The sequence below is a fragment of the Aythya marila genome, assembly GCF_965140915.1.
Source record: "Aythya marila genome assembly, chromosome: 3".
Classification (NCBI taxonomy): Eukaryota; Metazoa; Chordata; class Aves; order Anseriformes; family Anatidae; genus Aythya; species Aythya marila.
The window spans coordinates 77,693,728-77,715,092 of NC_139044.1; the positions used below are offsets into that span (position 1 = coordinate 77,693,728).

The window sequence follows — 21,365 nt, forward strand, 5'->3', positions numbered from 1 at the left end:
TGTATTCTGGGAAGTTCATATTATTCATATCTATGTCCAAAAAGGTGTGGATGAAATGTTGGTTATAGAGCCAGTGAAGAATGCAATAATTTATGGTTCTCTTATCTTCTCACTTCATTGCTGTAGCATGTAAGAAACACGGAAACACAAATATATTTCTGTAACCAAAAATCAGTCAGAAACTTACTGACTAGTAATAAAAATATATACTCTTTCACATAAAACATGTGCTCTTCTTTTTCAGCTGGTGAGACACTAATGTCTGTAGCTCCAGTTTTATTCAAAACTATTGGAAATATTCTCTCCAATCACTGAATAAATGGATAATAATAAAAGAATAAAAGGGAATGTTTCTTCATTTAAAGTAGCACAAAAGTTTGATTCTTTCAATTAAGAGAATGAAAGGCATAAAAGAACAGAAAGATTGAAAGCAAACTAGATATGAAGTCCTGACTGTAGCTGAAAACAAGGGAATATTTTCCAAAACAAAAATCACAGATTTAGCAAACTTCACGTAGGCAACTTAAATGAAAGATCTAAGTAAGTGCTTCTAGCTTTTGAAGAATTCAAATTATTCAATTACACAAAATTAAATAATTTAAAAAACAGACAAACAAACAAACAACCAAAACAAACAAACAAACAAAAAACAACAGACAAAACCTTAAAGATAACAAGAATTGTGTTAGTAAAAGCAATAATAGTGATTTCAAAGGTATTACCTTGACATAATCAGTGATTCCACAAGTGTAAAAGTGTTTAAAGTAAATAGTAAAAGTAGAATAAAAATAGAACTAATGTAGAAAAAAAAAAAAAAAAAAAAAAAAGCTGGAATTGTATGTTTGAGTGCAGAGCATGAATCCTGTAAAAGTATGAACTCTTTAGCTGAGTTTTCATTGACACTAACTTGAATTATTGATCTGTAGGAAGGTTGTTTTCACTTGTACATTGCTTAAGGACAGCTGACAAAAGCTGGTTTAGTAAGGAAATTAGACAAATTGTTTTAGTGAGGAAACTAGACAGAAGTTGTTTAAATGGGGAAAATAATAAGGTAACTATTATCATGAAACATACTTTCAAAAGTATGTTGAAGCTACTGTAGGTTTTACAATACAATTCAGCAAAATCACTGACTTTAAGACAGGGTGTAATCCTTCTTGAAGTACACTAAGTCTGAAGATTTTAACACCCCCACTTGTCTATTTGAAGAATACACAAAATGTTCTGTTTAAAAATACATTAATGTTATGTCTCATGCTTAACTGATATTTACTTAAATAAGCCAGAATGCACATATCTTTAGTGTTGCTTTTGTTAAAAGATAAGAACTGAGAAGAGAAAGAGGAACACAATGTACAGGTAGGAACTCACAGGCTTTTGTAAACATTTTTATAGTACACATTATGCATTTTTGTTCTAGCTTGATATTTGATACCTATAGTTATGCAAAATGATTTTTATTATTATTATTATTTCCTTTCCCCCTCCCCCTCCAGTTTAATGATTAATTTCTATGTTATACAATGCCACAGTTTATTCAGGTATCTGAGAAAATAAGTAGTGCAGGGTAGGAAGCAGATCTAGGGAATTTTCTAAGGATTTACTAATACAAGTTTTAATTTTGCTGTCCCTTTCTTATTCGTATTACAAGGACATAATATTAATCATAGCCATTTGCTATGTCCTGTGTACCTACATGGTCAGGAGTTCAGACTTCACAACTTTTTGCAGACCTCCTACAGGACAAGAGGACAGGTCTTCTGCTTATTCACATAATCACAGAAAGACAGAGAAAGGTGACTGGCTAAAAATGAGATTTCTGGGCTAAAAAACAGACACCTAATAGCACTGTAAAGTGTTTTTTGTTTCTGGTTAAATAATTTCCCATGGAAAACAACTGCCTCCTCCTGTGGAATATGTTTGACACTGGAATTGCTCCAATTCAACCGATGAACATTTGTTTTTAGAAGAAGATGCTATCCATATTATCTGTCTACCTGGGAATTTTCAGGGGAAGGAACATCTGGAAGCTAAAATTGTGTTCACGTTTGAAAAACACCAAGAAAATGTAAACATCTGACTGAAAGAATAAAGAGGGAAGTGTCTGAGCCTGCAGATAATAATGGTTACAAACCAATGACATTTGTAAATAACCATTAAGTTGCATTCAACATCTCTTAGAGTGTCTCGGGGCCACAGAGAGAGAAATGGACATAGGCTAACTGAAATTTTCCACAATATTTGTAATATTTAAGGAAAGGACATGTTATGAAAGAAAACTTGAGCCTTAAGCATGCAAAGACATATGTTTGTTTCCAGGTACCTCACTATTAAAATTAATTCAAGATTACCATACGTTTAAAGGCCAATTTGTGTAAAGGTGAAACATTCTTTCAAAGCATGACTGATCATAGTGACGGTGAATAGTGATTGTCAGTACAAGACCTGAGAAGTTCCTTCCTCTCCTGCTCAGGGTAGCAGCCTCAGCTGCCTCATTTCAGCACTGGAGATGTGAGAGGCACCTCCAGGATTTCAGAATCCACTGCAAATGGCTTTGACAGAGGAACCACAAGGAAGCTCTTTGGCCCTGAAGTCCACTAGATGTGGATGTCTCCAAAAAAGTGGCCATCCTTTTCCCTCTTGTGTGAATTACCCATGTAAAAGCACCCAGTCAGCAAGCAGGAACATAACATGTGACTTGTATGCCTAAACAGCATTTCTGTTAGATTGTTTCAGTAGAAAAGCTCTCAAGAATTTACATTTTCACTTTTTGAGAGTAATATAATTTATTTTTTGCTTTAATAAAACACTAAATCTTAAAATTATTACCCTGAAAAAAAACACAATGATTTTCTACTGTGCTAAGGAAAGCAAAGGACATTTACAAGTTAAAATTGTTGTAAGATTCAAATGTAGAGTCTGCTTTTTTTTTATATTATTTGATATGATTTTATATGAAGTGATAAGTCCAACACAGTCCTGACCTTTAGGCACAACCACAGTAAATAATTAAAATCAATCCAATCCAATGCCACTTTATAATTCTGGCAGCTTCTGCAGATTCAACATTATTTCTGCTATCCAGTGGTTAGCATGACATAAAGAAGACTGGATAGAAACCATGTTGTAAAACTGCCTTGGTCATTTGTGAAAACGCCTTTAGCATACATTTCAGTGTTAAATGCATATACCTATACTAGATGACAAATGGAACAATGGCAAACAAATTTTAAAAGAAACTCTGTACTAATGAGTTTATAAGACAAAAACCTAGCCCTCATCATTGTTTTGCCTGCATGCTTGAAATCACCTTACTTCAGTAATTCAGGTAATGTAGCATATTACTCCCCTCATACACTAATATATGCATGTACACATTTAATTCACTTTTAAGTGTGTGCTTAGTGGGGAAGGGGAAGGGGAAGGGGAAGGGGAAGGGGAAGGGGAAGGGAAAGGGGAAGGGGAAGGGGAAGGGGAAGGGGAAGGGGAAGGGGAAGGGGAAGGGGAAGGGGAAGGGGAAGGGGAAGGGGAAGGGGAAGGGGAAGGGGAAGGGGAAGGGGAAGGGGAAGGGGAAGGGGAAGGGGAAGGGGAAGGGGAAGGGAAGGGAGGGAAAGGGAAGGGAAGGGAAGGGAAGGGAAGGGAAGGGAAGGGAAGGGAAGGGAAGGGAAGGGAAGGGAAGGGAAGGGAAGGGAAGGGAAGGGAAGGGAAGGGAAGGGAAGGGAAGGGAAGGGAAGGGAAGGGAAGGGAAGGGAAGGGAAGGGAAGGGAAGGGAAGGGAAGGGAAGGGAAGGGAAGGGAAGGGAAGGGAAGGGAAGGGAAGGGAAGGGAAGGGAAGGGAAGGGAAGGGAAGGGAAGGGAAGTGTATATAGTGGTCCTCCTCCAGGTGACACAATGTAGTCACATCCAGTCACATAGGTGTGCCATGGAAACAGGGGTCACATTCAATCTCTATCAGGGATGTTTTGCTATGATTAGTGGTATAATAATATTTCTAATGTATAATAATAATAATAATAATGTCAGTAAATGTTTAAGGGTGTGAGTCTAAATTTGGATATCTCCTTGTGAAATGATCACATTTTTTATTCCTGTCCATGAATGACGACACAATAAAATCTCTAGGAAGAGGAAGATTTGAAGTTTTCCTTGGAGAGGAGAGGAGAGGAGAGGAGAGGAGAGGAGAGGAGAGGAGAGGAGAGGAGAGGAGAGGAGAGGAGAGGAGAGGAGAGGAGAGGAGAGGAGAGGAGAGGAGAGGAGAGGAGAGGAGAGGAGAGGAGAGGAGAGGAAGGAAGGAAGGAAGGAAGGAAGGAAGGAAGGAAGGAAGGAAGGAAGGAAGGAAGGAAGGAAGGAAGGAAGGAAGGAAGGAAGGAAGGAAGGAAGGAAGGAAGGAAGGAAGGAAGGGAGGGAGGGAGGAAGGGAGGAAGGAAGGAAGGGAGGGAGGGAGGGAGGAAGGGAGGAAGGGAGGAAGGGAGGAAGGGAGGAAGGGAGGGAGGAAGGGAGGAAGGGAGGAAGGGAGGAAGGGAGGAAGGGAGGAAGGGAGGAAGGGAGGAAGGAAAAAGAAAGAAAGAAAGAAAGAAAGAAAGAAAGAAAGAAAGAAAGAAAGAAAGAAAGAAAGAAAGAAAGAAAGAAAGAAAGAAAGAAAGAAAGAAAAAGAAAGAAAAGACAGAAAGACAGAAAGAAAGACAGAAAGACAGAAAGACAGAAAGAAAAAGAAAGAAAGAAAGAAAGAAAGAAAGAAAGAAAGAAAGAAAGAAAGAAAGAAAGAAAGAAAGAAAGAAAGAAAGAAAGAAAGAAAGAAAGAAAGAGAAAGAAAAGATTGGAATTATGCTAATTTCAAGTTGCAGTTACAGTTTAAATATTAAAGTTAGAAAACTGTGAAAAGTTTATAGACTGACACAACATATCATATATGTGATGTTGCCTTTTTGGGATGATAAGTTGTAATATATGTGCTCATGTACCTCTTCAGTTAACTTCAGTAGGAATTACACTGGTAAACCTGAAGCCAAAACTAAGGTCCTACCTGACATAGGAGGAAAAGGTCAAAGCATAATGAGTATCTTAACATTTGAATAATGTGTGAAATTATGTCTTTAAAAACAGTAAAATAGTTACCAGAAAACTATATTTATGGTAATTGTATCAATTGTGAATAACCTCTTAGAAGAGACTGAAACAAGATTTAGCCTTCCTGACATGCAGAGAACCACAACTTAAATCTTCATAATGGAATATAAGAAAAAATTTACATACCAAAGAGGCTACAAAGGCTTACATTCATTGTACCTTTGACAATTTGACTCCAGGCAAAGGTACAGAGGTGCTTTTGAAGTTGTGAGAACATAAGCATGTACAGGGAGTAGCAGGTTTTACTCATTACATATTTGTAAAGGATTTTTTTAAACTATCTTTAGAGATAGAAAGAGGATACTTCTCCAGTGAGAAAGTTTTTCAATGCTTGGCATTTTATATCTTCCTTTCTTATGGAAAATGCCTTTGCATGGCACTGAGCAGAAGTTTCAGGCCAGAGACAAACTCTGTGCTGTAAGACTGATTCTAAAAAAAGCCCAAGTCAGCCACAAGGACTCAAGTGGGGCTTATTCAGGACTTAAAACCGCAGCTTTTTCAATCTGATTTCTTAGAGCAAAACCCAGCACTGATCATGATCTGAGAAACTGAACTAATTTGACTGAAAAGTATAGGAGACAGTTTTGAATTAAAAAAAAAAAAATAGGCAAAAGAAAACAAACAAACAAAACAACAACAGCAAAAAATAAAAGGAGGCTACTTAACCTCCTCTGCCTCTCTACCTTACATAGTGAGGTAGAGGGAGCTACAAGGTTGCTGTTTTGTTAGCTCGGCTCTTTTCCTCAAAATCTAATGAGTCTGAAGAATACTGTAGTTGCTTACTGTATGCTTTACTATGGTCTTCTGATTACAGAAGGGAACAGATTTACATCACCTGCATATTGCTTGAAGTATTATATACTGGATCTTAGAAAAGGTAGGAGATGAGAAAGAGAAAAATTAAAACTCTATTACAGAGAAGAAAAAAAAAAAAAAAGTATTAGAGGCTATGAAGAAAGGAATGGAATATGGGACAAGGCATGGTGGCAGTGTCATTTAGTGTCATTCTCTCTCTAATATTAGTCAAATATCTTGTAGCCAAGTACTTGTTGTATAATTCCTGAAGTAGACTTATTTACATAAAGCAACTGCACTGCAGACACTTATTAGGAATGAATCTAGATCCTAAATCTTACTGCTCCCTTTTGACCACCTGCTGCTTAAACAAATTCCCACTTAAGGATCTAAAGCCTGAACAGTCATGTCTCAATGCACCAACGATTTATATAAAGACACAGGGCTAAGACTAAAATATGAAATAATAATTTCAAATGAAAATGTGTAAAGCTGCCAAAAGAACATGACAGTAGGATCAAATGGATTGGAAGTATAGCCAGCTGTCCATAGCTTTAAGTCTTTAGGTGTGTTGACTTTACAGTTCAGATCCCATTATCTACATCGTGTTCCCGTATATCAGTCTGATCTTAGAATATGGAACCATTGTTTGCTGTTTTACAACTATCTATTCATCTGCAACTACTGAAGATATTTCAGTATTCATATGCAATAGTTCTTTTTACAAGCCCTACTCAAATGATTCTGAACTCTGAGAAGGAAGGGAATATAAGAGTTAGTTCTTTCTGAATCACAAACTGAAGTTTTCCTTAAATATTTTTAAAAATAAAATATGAAATTAAGAAAACCTGTGGTAAGGAATTAGAAAGTACCAATGGTAACATTTTAGTTAAATGCAAAGCTATGATCAAACCTGTGATCAAAGCTGTGAATAAGGTTAAATAAATCACTGAGCTGCCATAAATCACTAGCTAAGCAGACCAGAGCCAAATAAAGCTACTCTCTTTATTTGAGAATATTACTTTTTTGTAAATACAAAGAATTTTTTCTTCATTTCAGTTTATTTAACTGTTTAAACTCAATTATTATCTTATTCTAAGTTAAAAAAAAGTAACTAGTTAAAAAAAAAAAGTTTTCTTTCTCTGATTTTTGAATAAATATTGTGTGAAAGAAAATGAGCTCTATCATATATTCTTGTAGGATGCAGTGGCTGGAAACTAAATTACAAATAATACTATATTTGTTTAATAAAACATTTAGCTTATCAAAGCATGCTCAATTTAAAATTAACTTCTCATATATATAATATATATTTATAGTACACAAATAAATAGTTTTAAAATTCTAGGTTTGTACCATTATAATTGAATTCCAACTTCCATCATAATGAAGCTTGATGGATATCACAAGTAAAAATAAAACCATTATTTAGGAAGAAAGAAATTCAACATTTTCTATCATTAAAACAAACAAACAAACAAACAAACAAAAAAGTAAAGATTAAGAACATGGTTAAATGTCTCCTTAAGTATAGATCTGTTTAATAGATAAATATTTATGTTCTCTTTCCCTCTAAGAGTAAAAGGCACAGAGTTATGAGAAAAGCTGTATAGAGTGACCAGAACTAGTAATCTAGGAATCAGTCTCTGTTTTCCATTCTTTATTCCTGGACAACATATGAAAAAATAAGATTAAAATTGCTGTTTTCAAAACCAGGTTTCTTGTTTGCTGATTTAAATCATGATTAAAATTGGTGATTTAAAAGGTTTTTCAATCATTGTGATTTAAAACAATCCACCCTTTATTGCTTTAAATATCTTTTAAGCTGGTAAAATGAGCACTAGTTCAATCTGCTTAAACAGAGCAGAAACCAGCCAATGTTAGCATCAAAACAAAAAGGAAAGCTTCTCCATTCCCTGACCTTCCTCAAAGGGGGCAACTCTGGTTTCTTTGTCCTCTGTGTCCTGCACTGATGCCAGACTTGCACTATGAAATGTGTTTTAACCTAAACTAACCTCTGCTTTCCAGAGCAAAGCTCAGATTTTGAAGGCTTAATTTTGGCAGACAAAGCAGCGTGAATATTACTTGGTGTTTACATTATAGACAAAGTACTGAACACATTTAAAGACTAGATTTTTTTTTTTTTCCCTAGGATTAGCTACCTGATTGGCACTTCTGAGAATCTGACTGGTTCCATTTGTTTCATTTTGGAATCAGCATAAGGTACCTAAGATAAAGATATATTTGAGTTTCTCTGTACCAAGTAAGCACGCATGGATATTGTGCCTAACAATGCCCACTAATTATTAAACCCAATATTTAGGTTAAAAATTTGTTCACATTTGTGTTTGACTCAGCAGACTACAAGAATGTACCCTGGCTGTAAGCCAAACCAACCAGCTCAGGAGTCCATGACATAGGCAGGGAGAAATCTAAGTTTTGTAGAATTTTAATGAGAATTTATAACTTCAGTTACCACAGAAGTTTTACTTTTTTTTACAGGCTTTCCTGGATTTCATGACTTTTTGTTTCCAGCTGTTGAGTTTACCTGGTTCTTTTGAGAGAGAGGAGACTGACTTCTTCAAAAAAAATCATTGCCAAAATTGTCCATTTTTCCTTCACCACCAGCAAAAGGTATGCTATCTGCTTCCTCATCAACACTTGAAGCCAGAAAAAAGGTGATACCTTTTGATACTGGAAATTCTCTTATTAGAAATAAATTCTATAGAAATCTCCTAACACAATGATTAACTAACAGTCTAACCAAAGACTAGGAAAAACCTCACCTGACTTTAGCCATTAAAATGAATAATCTAGCCTAATTTATTCATGTTGGCTCTTTTTGTAGTCAGCAGTAATTCATTAATTACCATGAGAAACACCTATCTCCCTCTTGCTGGTACTGTGACTTTGCTAAACTTTTTACCTACTGAAGACTGCTGTTAGCTTCTGGCCATTGCACTTATGAAGTCTTTATGATTTTACCCTCTGGCTCTTGTGTGTTATTTCTCATACATTATCAGGTTTCATGCATATTAATCATCGAGCATACAGATCACATTAAATCTGCCTTTTGAAACATTTTACATCTTTAAACTTTCCATAGATATCAAACAGCTGGAGAAAAGAACTGAAATCCAGAAGCTAATTTGGAGTTTGTCACTGATGAGCTGCATGTAGCCTCAGGGCTTGCCTGTTTCCTCGCAGCCTGCTCCAAGAAAGAGGAAATGCTTAGTTGCATAGCTCTCAGCAACAAAATAAGGACCAAACTGTGACTCATTGTCACATTTCTGTTCGATGTGTGCTTCTCTCTTGCTCCACTGGGGAAATAAGTTGTGGCAGACAAACAGCTGGCAGAGAAACCTTGTCTTTCTGCTCTTCTCACCTCCCTGTATTAGATCAGTGCACAGTCTCCGGTGCATTGCAGCAGGTAGTGGCTCTGCATGCTTCTAAGTCTCTGCTCATTCTTCTGTGCGTGGGAGAATAAAATGCCAGGGGACAGCCATCAGCCTTGCTCTGTGACCTGCTGTAGATTGGGCTAGAAAGGACCAATTATAAGGCAGCTGCTGCAGCTATTGTGCACATACAGATTAAGCTGTACATTGGTAGAAGCCATTTCTCAGAGATGCCAGGTTTTTGTATTCATATTTCAGTGGTGGCAGGTCTAACTGCATGTGCCATGGGGTCCAGTCCAATCCTTATGTTCATAAACACAGCAGAGTAGAATAGTTAAGATACATGTGGCTTTCTAGGCAAGCTCTTAAGTGGTCATGGCAAAGTTCCTGACATTTACAGAATTCTCAGTAGCAGCCAAAATATTAGTAGTAAATAAATTTCCTGAGAGTGTTGCAAAGTCAAAGTACTTACTAACACTACTGAGCTTTATTCTGTATACTGTTTTAAGGATTTCCACATTTTAATAGTGCAATTCCGTGGCTGCAGTTACATGTAATATGAGGTTGCTGAAGATAATCCTTTGGAATCTTCTCCTAAATTTTTACCAGCAGGAGACCTAGGTCCTGCCAGCTTTCTCAGGACATTTATAAACTGCTGTCCTCACATATCTCCTTATGCGACTTTCAATTCAAATAGTCATTGCTTGGTGGCTATATTTTAAAACTCTTTTGTGTTATTGTCATTATAGTGATACTGACCTGAAAGAACACCCCAACAGATCCATGCATCTGCCTACCATAGAACATGGTATTGTTGTGGGTTGTCAGAATAAGATTCCTGAGATGTGCAGCAAAGGTATAAGTCTGCCATGGCTAGACCATCCCCCTAAACCAGCAGCCATGTTGAGCCATGTCGCTGCCATGCCATGCTGTTCTCATGTCAGCATCTTGGTGTGGTACCCTGGGGGGCAAAGAGCCTGTCACTCTAGCTGAGATGTGGCTGACAGCATAAAAAAGAAGTAAGAATACAGACAACGTGGAACAAGCAGTTTAAACCTAGTAAAGTCATTAAGATCTCTGCAAATTATAGACTGGAATGTAGCATGAAAATAAATAACTAAATAGATAGATAAATAAATAAATAAGGCATTGTATGAAGATGAATTTTAATTTTAATTTATTTTTATTTGTCCAAACCATAAGTTGCTGAAGTTTAGACCTGAACTTTTAGACTGCCTTCTGATTGCCAGCAGTAGCCCCAGAGGAAAATAAACTGCAGTGAAACATTAGCCCCAGGCTAATTCTTAGTTTTCTGCCATGAGTAAAATTTCCATCTCATGGATCAAGTTTAAAAATCATCCAGTCAAAGTAAGTCCAAATATATATATAAAAAAATAAAAATAAAATAAAAAAAAATAAAAACTATTCTTTGGTTAATTTACCTGTCCTGCTGAAGGTCAGGTACTGTGGAACTGACTGATGCCCCTTGTCACTTGAACTCTACTGCTTTACACAGACAAAAACAAAACAGACACACACTGCAATAGCCAAGAAGCACCTGTAAGCACTGTAAAAACATTTTCAGACCCTGTGTTTTATCTTTATTTTAGGGGCCTTTTATCTTCTTTCTCTGATTAGCTAAAGGATTGAAAAGTTAGTTACAGACTGAAAAGTTTTTTATGTTTCCTATTAATTTCAAACAAAAAATCTTGATATTTTTTGCTTTGTTTCACCTGAAGTACCTCATAAGTATTTCCATACCACTCCTCTAACACTGAAGTTGTTAATGAACACATTTTGGAAAGCAAATACAATTTCACAGATATCCTGGTAACACCTACAAAGTAACCAATGTTTCCAACATATCTTTTTAAAGTTATCCGAATAAACTAGTGCTACCATTCAGATTAGGGCTGTCATGCTGACCCACCTGTTTTGGCAGTATTTGCAGCCAGAAACTGTTTATAGATCCATTCAATTGGTTACCATAAAAACATCCCTGCATTATCTCCTTGCTGTGGTTAACCAGATATCAGGCAAGAATTGTGCAGTTTGGAATAGTCTAAACATGAATCATTTAGAAGTTAATTCGGTTCACTCTCTAATATTGCTTAATGCACATCCTCTTACAAATATTAGTAAAAAAAAATGGAAGATGAAAAGTACAACTTTCATACACTGAAATGCACATAAACTTGACAAGTAGAACAAAAATAACTCTAAGAAGAGTGTTTTAAAATCCTTTAGATTTTGTTTGTTTATTTTAATTATTTAATTATTAAATAGTTAATAGATAAATATAATAGATTAAATAGATAAATAGCGGAGTAATTTACACTCAGGAAAAATTAAAAAAGGAATGAAATTCAACTAAAAAAATCAACATTAAAGAAGGTTGCATTTTAAATATAGACCCTGTCTCATTGTAGTTGATAAAATATTGCTACGCATCTAAAATGTTATTTAAATATGAATGGTCAGGAAATATTAAAGTACATGAAATATTCATATTTTTGGATATACATTTACTGGTTAATACAATTCACTTTCATTCTTTCATGACTAGTTCAAGCATACTTATTTCAACACAAATTTCACCAACTCTTTTAGAAGTTTACTTGAATAAGGGTAGGGTGGAAACACCTGGCATTCAGGCTTTCCCCCTTCTTGTACAACTCCAATGGAGCTGCTCTGCATATAAGACTAATGCTATTTTTAGAGGTGCACAGAGATTTTGCTTCTGTAACTGGTAAAAACTTTGAAAAAGTTTTTAAACTGGTAAAAACTGAAAAAGGGGAAAAAGAAAAAAAAAAAAAGAAAAAAAAAAAAGACGTGAAAGAAAAGAAAACAAACCAATAAACAGATTAAATGATCCCAGAGTGAACCTGTTGTATTCTATGAAAAATAAATCATATTGACACACCAGCTCAATTACACTGTCAAAGTACATATCATTTTTGGTTAATTATATTCAAAAATAGTTACTGTACCTTCTGCTGCAGTCTCAGCCATGATGATGATGATGGTAAGAATCACTCTGTTAAAAAGGTCAATATGTACTCTGGCAGATTAGATAATACTTCTGGGTTTCTGGATTTTACAGGAGCTTCAGAATGAGCACGAGGGAGGTCCTCTGCTTTTTCTAATTTTATTCCTTCTTCTTTTGTGCCCCTCTGAACTTTCTCTTTCCTCTGGAGACTCCTGCCCTCCCCAAGCAACCTCAGGCCTTCCAGAGGCAATACTTAAAGCTCAGTCTAAAGTATCAGCTTCTAATAAAAATAGCCATGCCTCACAGTTAGTCTTCAGCATGTTTTCTCTAATATCCTAAGAACCATGCACATGACAAACACAAAATAAAAAGAACCATTTCTAATCAGGACAGGAAGGCATAGAAGGGCAGCAAAAAGCAAAAGAACAGGGAAAAAGCTGTTTAACGCTCCTGCAGCCTTGCTAACATAATTACAGTTCTTTGGGGGGGGTATGTCAGGAAACATGAAATATAGAGTTCAAAGAAACCTTATCCACCCTAGCTCAACTTTATTCTTAGCTCACTTAGTGCTTAGCACATTCTTCCTGGCCTTATTTGGTTTGGGGAAGGTCCTATGAAGCTTACTGCTGCCTAAGGGGGAGGGTAAATTTAGGTGATTTTCTACACTTTGATTCTTAGTCACAGTCACAGAGCCAATAAAGACACTACTTTAAACTTATGAAATTGGTAACTTTTCTGTTTTTCGGTTTTTGGACCTCTCTTGATTTGCTGTCATCATTATGTGCATACCTTTGAAATTCATCTAAGTATCACAGAACAACATCGAGAGTATAAATAGCTTATATGCTGCAAATTCATTAAGGTAATATGCAAAAGTATTAAACAGGATAGATTTTTCAGAGGTCTGATTCAGAGAAAATATTACAATCACAGATTTTCTGAACTAAATTCAAGCAAGTTTTTATAACGCTGAAAATAAATAGACTTTTAAAAACAATTTAAAGGAATACAATATTAACAATTTAAATAAGAATAGTTAAAAAAACAAAAACAAAAACAAAAAACAATATATGCATTGCATTGCTTACAATTTCACAGCTGTGAAATTATGTATGTGGGCAAGAGCTTGAAAGTGAAATTAGCAGAAAAATAACCTCAAGCCAGCATGCCTCTACATAAATGTCATAGTCACATGAAATCAGAAACCATCTTAAACAGTTCTTACTAGGAACCTATAGTCAGCTCTTCTTTGCTACACGGGCTGGCATTTGCACTTCTCATCTTCCCACCAGGAGATATAAGCACCTGGCTCTGTGGCAAAATATAAGGAAAGGAATCTGTTTATCCAGTGCACAAGATGCAGAAGTGAAGGCACACTGAACTGAACAGAGGTTTACAGTCATCATTGGGATTTTTTCTTCCTTTTGCTCTGAAACGCTTCAGAGTTGTCACGTGTCTGAAAATGTTAGTCATTTGCTAGACAAAGTTTAGAGTCACTGCTCTATCTTTTTTCTTCTTCAGCTCTCCTGGCCACATTTTTTTACACAAAGTTTTGATTACTTGATGCCTGCTATTCAGTGCTTTTGTCATCATCCTCCTCGTCCTCCCTTACTGCTTAGACTGTCTTAGACTGTCCTTCAGAAAATCCTCCTCACTAAGGCTGATGAAAAGATTCTAGACAACATATTCCTTCAAAAAGTGTTTTTTTTTTTTTTTTTCTTTTTATGAACACCTAAATGTTCTGTGGAATCACATTCACATCACCAGAACAGCAACCCACAGTAGTTCAGTGGTTAGTAAAGTGTACTAGGATACATGGCATAGGAGCAAAGACCTTGTCATTCTTAATTATTTCTCTTTCTTCTGCTGGAGCAGTTCCATTTTACATGAACAATTAAATATTTTGGATCACTTGTATTTCGACAGATATACTACTTGCATGAGATGTGAAGAATATTTCCTCAGCTGAATACACCAAGCACAGAGCTAATTGATTATTCAATTGATCATGATTGAGAAGCTATTGTTAATTTAGGATTGCTTCCACTTGTATTACCATTCAAATGAAATAAAATAATAAAGGCTCAGTTAGGGTATGCAAGAAGAGAGAACTGGGGAAAATGTTCATACTGAATTTTGTCTTTGTTTTATGTAATAAGATCCTGAGAATGTGGAATATATCCAGGCATATACACTTTGTACAACTGTATATGTTATCTGTCCCTCACTGATTCCATTTCAGCTTCTACCACCTGCCCTCTCGCCTCCATGCCTTACTTCCTTTGCTGCTATTTTTTGCTCACCTCTCAATCATAAGCTGATATTCTCAAACCAAAATATAAGAGCAGAGGAAGTGAGAGAATCCAGCTGGAAATCAATTTTACACAACATCAGCCCAGTGGTCAGAAAGAGAACTGCTTGGATGAAAAACATTCACTCTGGAAGCAGGCTAAAGCTGTCATATGCACAAAAGTATAGCTCTCGGCAATAGTATTGGAAATTATATGATTGCTGCCTCTAAGGGGATCAAAGTCAAGGAAGCTGGGTGTCATATTTATTGGAGATAATGACTGTATTAATAATCTCCAATAAATACAACACTGGAAAAAAAAAAAAAGAAAAAACAAACAAACACAGAATGAATGTAAATAAAGTTCTGGTTTTGTGTGTGACATGAACCATGGACATCACCATCTGAAAATTATAGAAAAAATTGTATTTCTTCTTTTTCTTCTTTAGGAAGCTGAACAAGAGAAATCCTCAAAATTAAGCTTAGGAGTTGTTAAAAATTTTGTTAAGATCTGAAGTTTAGCTCAAGTTTAGGAGTTTCTTCTATGCTAATCTGTGAAATCCACATTATGCAGAAGCACAGCAAAAAGTCTGTATAACTTTTCATCACACAAAGAAAAGGTTAATTACCTGACCTAGCCTACATATTGCACCTGACCTAAACCTGCATAACTCGATATGACATCTCCTTTTGTAAAATACTCTTTCTCCCTCCTTGTTCAAATTTTAAACCATTTTTAAACAAAAATGGAAAATATGAAACTACTTTATTTCTTAAAGGTAATATCCAAACCTGGAATCACACAATTTCTCCTTATTTTCTTCCTTTCATGTCTCAGGCACAAGAAGAAAATGCTCTTGGCCCAAGTTATCCATAGGTACTCCCTCACAGAGGCTACACGGTAAAAGAACTGTCCCAGGGTCAGGTCTCAGGTTCAGTGGTGATGGAGGGATGTTATAACAGCAGGTTATTCATCTCATGAGATTTGTGCAAAACTCAAGTCCATGTCAAAGAAAATAAAAGGAAGCTTCTGTTTATAGCTGCCTGGGTAGAGAAAAAAATAACACTTATGAGCAGGGGAGAAGTAAGAGAAGTATGCTGCCACAGATGTCTGCCACTTGTCTTGATCTCAGATAATGTACATTTCAGTGAGAGTCCTAACTAAAGAATCAAAGAAAATCAGTATTTTTTTTTTTTATTTTTGGAATAGTCCGAGGTTTACTACTTCACAGATTCATTCTTTTAGATGAATTACAGAATCAGAAAAATACTTAATAACCTAGGTTGGAAAAAGTTGTGTTGTTCATATAGTCAAAGTAGCAGATGATTCCTGGGTTGCCACACTGATATTATTACAAAGGGAATAGAGGAAGACAATACATCATATTGAATTAGGGAATGATGAGAGGAGACTTTCATACTGATTCAGGGAAGCATTTGAGAAACAGTAAACCTCAAAAAGAAAATGCAGAACAATATTTGAGTTTGTCTTCTAATACACTACTGAGGAATTCTCAGAGTTCAGTCCTAAAAAATCAAACCAAGAAAAAAAAAAAAAAAGATTTTATATCTCAGTGCACGTTTAGTAACACAGCAGGGTCAAGGAAAGGATACTTAAGCTTACTTCCCATATATCTCGTATCTGATAAATCCTGATAGCATGTTGTTATCAGAAATATTCAGCAATCAACTGATAAGAACTAAATATAGGATGAAAGTATAAAGCTAGGGAGAGGGTGAATGGTACCAAATCTGGTGAATAGTGTAGACAAATGCAGAAGCAAATAGAGGATTCAAGTGTTACTAATACTAATACTAATGCTAAGTGTTACTAAATACTAATATTTGTTCGGCACATCAGCTGTTTTTGTTGTTTTGTGTTTTGCTGTTTTATTTTGTTTGTTTTATTTAAGAATCCTGTTACTTACAGGTGAGACTTTCTTTCATCTCTGGTGGTAAGACCCTGTGTTTTTCAGTGTGAATAGGAGCACAAATTCAGATTCTGATGCTCTTGAATTCCTGATCAGATGTAGTTGTTACCTTATATGGACTGTTAGCAAAATTCTGAAATAACTGTTTTCCTTTCATGAATAGCCGTTACTAGATTTTTGGAATCAAGATGACCAAATTAGACTTATTTTGAATATACTAAAGTACACCCAAAGTACAGACACAGAAAAAAAAATAAGATTTAGATATGACATCTGATATAGATTAAATCTGGCCACATGTTTAAACATTATCGTAAATCATAAAATTTAAACAATCTGATAAATCAGTTTGCATCATTTTTCAATGAGAAAGTTGCATACATAGTACCTTTAAACAATTCCTTCTTTAATGTGTAGGAGACAATTACTTGAACTCTGTGGTAGACCTGTCCTACATTTAATTTGAACTACTGACAGATAAATGCAGAACACTTATGAAGCCCTGTCTTTGTAGGCAGAATAATCTGGATTGAAATCATCCTTTGGTGGGGGACAGCTGGCAAACACCCTGGAGTCACATCACCTTGGCGCTCCAAGCTCATTAAGAGACATTTCATAGAGACATTTCATAGGTTTCACAGAAAGAAATTTCTCCAAAGCAACATGGTAGAAAGTCAGCAGGTACAGACTAAAATATCTGTGATGCTGAGTATTCTGCTTCAACATAGACAATACTCCCAATTTAGACATTATACTACAAAATCACTGATATCTACAAAAAACTTCAGTCTGTGTGTGTGATTGAATACTGAACCATTTCTAACATCCAAAAGGGCCCACCATTTATAAAACTGCTTGAATATTACAAAACGAATATTGTAATATAATAATGTAACAACAAGAAGGAAACAAGAATATTACAAGATATTGGTCTAAGAAGAGAGACAGTGGAGGGAAATTAGGCTAAAGTAGCCATCCTCATTTAGGAGTGTGTTTTCAGTTTTCTTTGTTCTGGCTGCACTGTGTTACTATGAGCTAAGTTCAGGGAGGGCATCTATTCAGCATGTCAACGTAGATGCATTTGGATGAACATTAGCACTTTGTCTTTTCCTTTAATCTACTTTATTATTTCTATTCTTAATGAGTATGATGTTATAACAATAGTTGCGGCTTTATTTCTGCATCTTGGAAATTTTCTTAGAAAAAACTATTTATTTTCTTAGAAAAAATATCTAAGAAGGACCCATACCTGACCCTTTTCAAGATGCTAAAACAAAATGCCACTTTAAAGGTATTTTTCTTCAGGAAAAGCTACATCCAAGGTTAATTGTATTAAGAACACAGCAGTAGCCAACAAGTTAATAGAGATGTGGGTTGGCTCTATCATAAGATGAATTACTTCAGTCAGAAATGTTGAATGACAACTGTTCTAATATTCTAATGAGCTTGGTGTACTTCCTGGTCAAAAATACTCTTTTGGAGAAAGATGACTGCATGCCTTCTGATTTTTCTTCTCTTTTCTTTTCTTTTCTTTTCTTTTCTTTTCTTTTCTTTTCTTTTCTTTTCTTTTCTTTTCTTTTCTTTTCTTTTCTTTTCTTTTCTTTTCTTTTCTTTTCTTTTCTTTTCTTTTCTTTTCTTTTCTTTTCTTTTCTTTTCTTTTCCTTTCCTTTCCTTTCCTTTCCTTTCCTTTATTTTCTTTATTTTCTTTATTTTTTTCTTTATTTATTTTCCTTTATTTTCTTTAATTTTTAAATAACTGCTTTTTCAAATTTTTGTTTAAAAGCAAGTTGTTTTGTTTAAAAGCAAAACTAGAGCTCCAAGTATCTTCACTAATATCAACCTTATCAGGGTTGCTCAAAACTATTTGCTCAGTCTGACTTCCACAACCAATGGGCAATATCATCTTATTTTCATGTAGTGACTTCCTCTTCTGATTGTTTTATGTTGTTTGCTGTGTTATGTTATGTTGTTATGTTATATACTGCACATTCTTAGACAAACAGACTTGAATAGACTCCCCTCAGCCACATTAGCAAAGGATTCACCTCATAAATAACTCTAGTCAAAATCTCAGGACCATCTGGATTTTAGTTCTTTCCTATCTCTTCTGAAAGGAGACACTGAAGATCTTAGTGCAGTGAATAAGAACAAACTTGCAGGCTAAGCACTGAAATAAAACAGCAGTGTGGTAATCTGCCCAGACAATAGTATATATTTCTTAGTACTCTCCTGCAAAGAAGGACTTCTTCTCCAGGATGTCCCCCCTATGTCTGATACAGATTATATGTCTGTAAGATTGTATGATTGAAAAATTGTAAGAGTATCCTGCAGACAGTATGTGTCTCCTGTGCTTTTATTTACCACATTTTTTTCTGCTATTCCAAAGTCATTGTTTTCCTTGGGATAGCAGAACCTGGTTGAGCTGTGCATTTCCACAGATAGGATAGATATACGCTCCTGGCAGTGGATTGACAACTATGTCCAACTGAAAATAATTATTTGACTCCTGAAATGTGAAAGGCTGCTGCTGGGTTTAACGTTTTGTGTGCCTCAAAGACAGTCCCCCCACGCAGCAGTACAAAAACCTGTGATGCAAAATACTCAAGGAATACTGGCATCTGTTATTTGTCACAAGTATGCAGAGAGGTGAATAAAGAAGAAAGGAGAACAAAATATAAAAAAAATTTTTGGCAATTATCAGCCATAGGAAAGAAATTGCCTGACATCAACCAGATTTATGAAAATGTTGTATTTTAAAGGAAAAATATGTTTGTTTCAACAATAGCTATAATTTATTTTGTGTTTCTTCTTTCTCCCTCATTCAAGCTACAATATTGGGCAGATCAAAGTCAGAATTGCAGATGAAGAACCGATTTCATTATTATTATTATAATTATTTAAAAAGAAAATCAAAACAGGGAGCTTCTCCATTAGGCAATTTAGCCTCTTTACAGAGTATGATTAGAAGATATGAATTAGTAAATTCAACCTTGTCAGTGCTGTCAGCTGCAACTACATTGAAAAAAATTATGTCTAAAAAATACAGGTTCTTTTAAAAGGGGAAATAAGCAATAATGTTTTTACCCCTCATCATAGCAGATACATACTAATTTTCCTTGAATAGTATGTCACCATTTGTTACTGTCAATCACAAGAGATTCCTGTCCAAGCTCCAACATATGTCCAAAGTCAACTTTCTAATGTGATTTGTATAGAATATTTGTTTGTAAAGCAGATACCAAATAGAATTGCTGTATCTCCCTTGCTCCTCCCCCTGCTTCCCTGAAATAGTAGAAAAGGACAGACTGAATACAGAGGAATGCAATGATCCAAAAGGGACAATCAAACCATTTCTCTTTCCAAATGCAGTTTAAATGTAAATAAAAGTATTACCCCAGAGACACAGAGCAGAAGGTCCTCAGCTGCGTCCCCAGGTCTCAGACAGCAAGGCAAGGACACTGGGGACTTTTGGAAGCTCCCGACTGCATTCCCAGGGCCTGAGGAAATTGTGGGCTACCCTGGTACAGCTGGCACAGGCTGCAGCTGCCAAGGAGCTGCTGGCAGCTGGTCCCTGCAGGGTGAAGTGCCACCCTAAAACAGCCCAGACAGGGATAGTTTCTCCATAAAGGGGATTTGGCCTCCAGTATATAGGTTTCCACTTCAGATCATTTTATGGCTCTTGGAAATAATTATATATATACTTGTGGACTTTAAATTCATAGACATTATTTGAAATAAGCATTTGGCCATAAAATCCCATTTTGGATCCCTGGCATCCTAAAGATTTTTCCCTCTGACCAGCTGCTGTTCCTTTGACTTCCTTGGTTACCAGGACATATGCTCTTCTGTGTGCCTGGTGAAAGTTTTTGTGAAACAACCATAGCCTGGATCTTCAAATTCCACTCCATCTCACAGTGCTGTCTGATGACGAAGAAGGAGAGGCTGTGTTTCTTGTTACTTAGGTAACAGACAATTGAGAGGGAAGGTGTTTTTTTGTTTGTTTTAGAGAGTGAAAGTAACTAGGGTTTTACTTACTTTCTGCAGAAGGCAGATGTAACAGTACTCTTATTTACTACATTGAAGAGTAACAACAAAAAATATTTTCTCTTCTACAGCCAAGAAACAGAGCATGACGGGTGAGGAAAGCAACCCTCTGCTCCAGCTGCAGTAGCAACAACAGCAACACATCAAAAGCACAAAAGCAGGACCAGAAGAACAACTAACCAGCACGTGCACTTCTCACACATCACCAAACTCAAGCTGGTGTTCACAATCCCATTTATGTCCACCATAATGCAAAGACCTGCCCAATTGAAATTTGGATGCTGTGCAGTCCTGGGGGAGGTAATGCAGAGAGGCAGAAGACATCAGGCAGTGGGAGGTGCATGACACAAGCAGCAATACAGTCCCATTCCCCCTCCTTGGCTGCCTGACTTACAGACCTGCTCTGAAAACGGCATGACTTTACTCTCTTAACACCATTTGCCAAATGGGTCCTTCCAACCCCACTCTCCCCATCAGTACATTTGTTTTCTGCTCAACACCTTTTGTTTTTGTTGAGCAAAAAAATACATTTGTTTTTTTGCTCAACACCTGCTGGCCAACACCTAGCCAGACCTCAAGCAATGTCCCTTCCACCTTGGCCAGCCATATTAACTGTTCAGCACAGCGCCACATGGTGTGGGACATCCCTTTGGGCAGCCTGGGCCAGCTGTCCTGGCCACGTCCCCTCTCAGCTCCTGGAGCCCCCAGCCTCCTTGCTGGCTGGGCAGCACCAGGAGCAGGAAAGACCTTGGCTCTGTGAGCATTGCTTGGCAGTGACTGAAACATCTCCCTGGT

General features: G+C 36.2%; 1 protein-coding gene across 17 annotated transcripts in view; it reads right to left on the minus strand.

Moving 5' to 3' along the window:
- TRDN (triadin) overlaps positions 1-20,020 on the minus strand; it is a 246,932-nt gene extending 226,912 nt beyond the window's left edge. For 16 of the 17 annotated variants that reach the window (XM_082757677.1, XM_082757685.1, XM_082757679.1 and 13 more), the window contains exon 1: positions 12,307-12,790. In XM_082757677.1, coding sequence (XP_082613803.1) covers positions 12,307-12,328 — 22 coding nt within the window. In that variant the 5' untranslated portion in view covers positions 12,329-12,790. Of the gene's footprint in view, positions 1-12,306; positions 12,791-19,919 lie in introns of those variants that run through there. The other variant, XM_082757682.1, reaches the window with a different exon arrangement.
- Between the last annotated feature and the right edge of the window lie 1,345 nt (positions 20,021-21,365).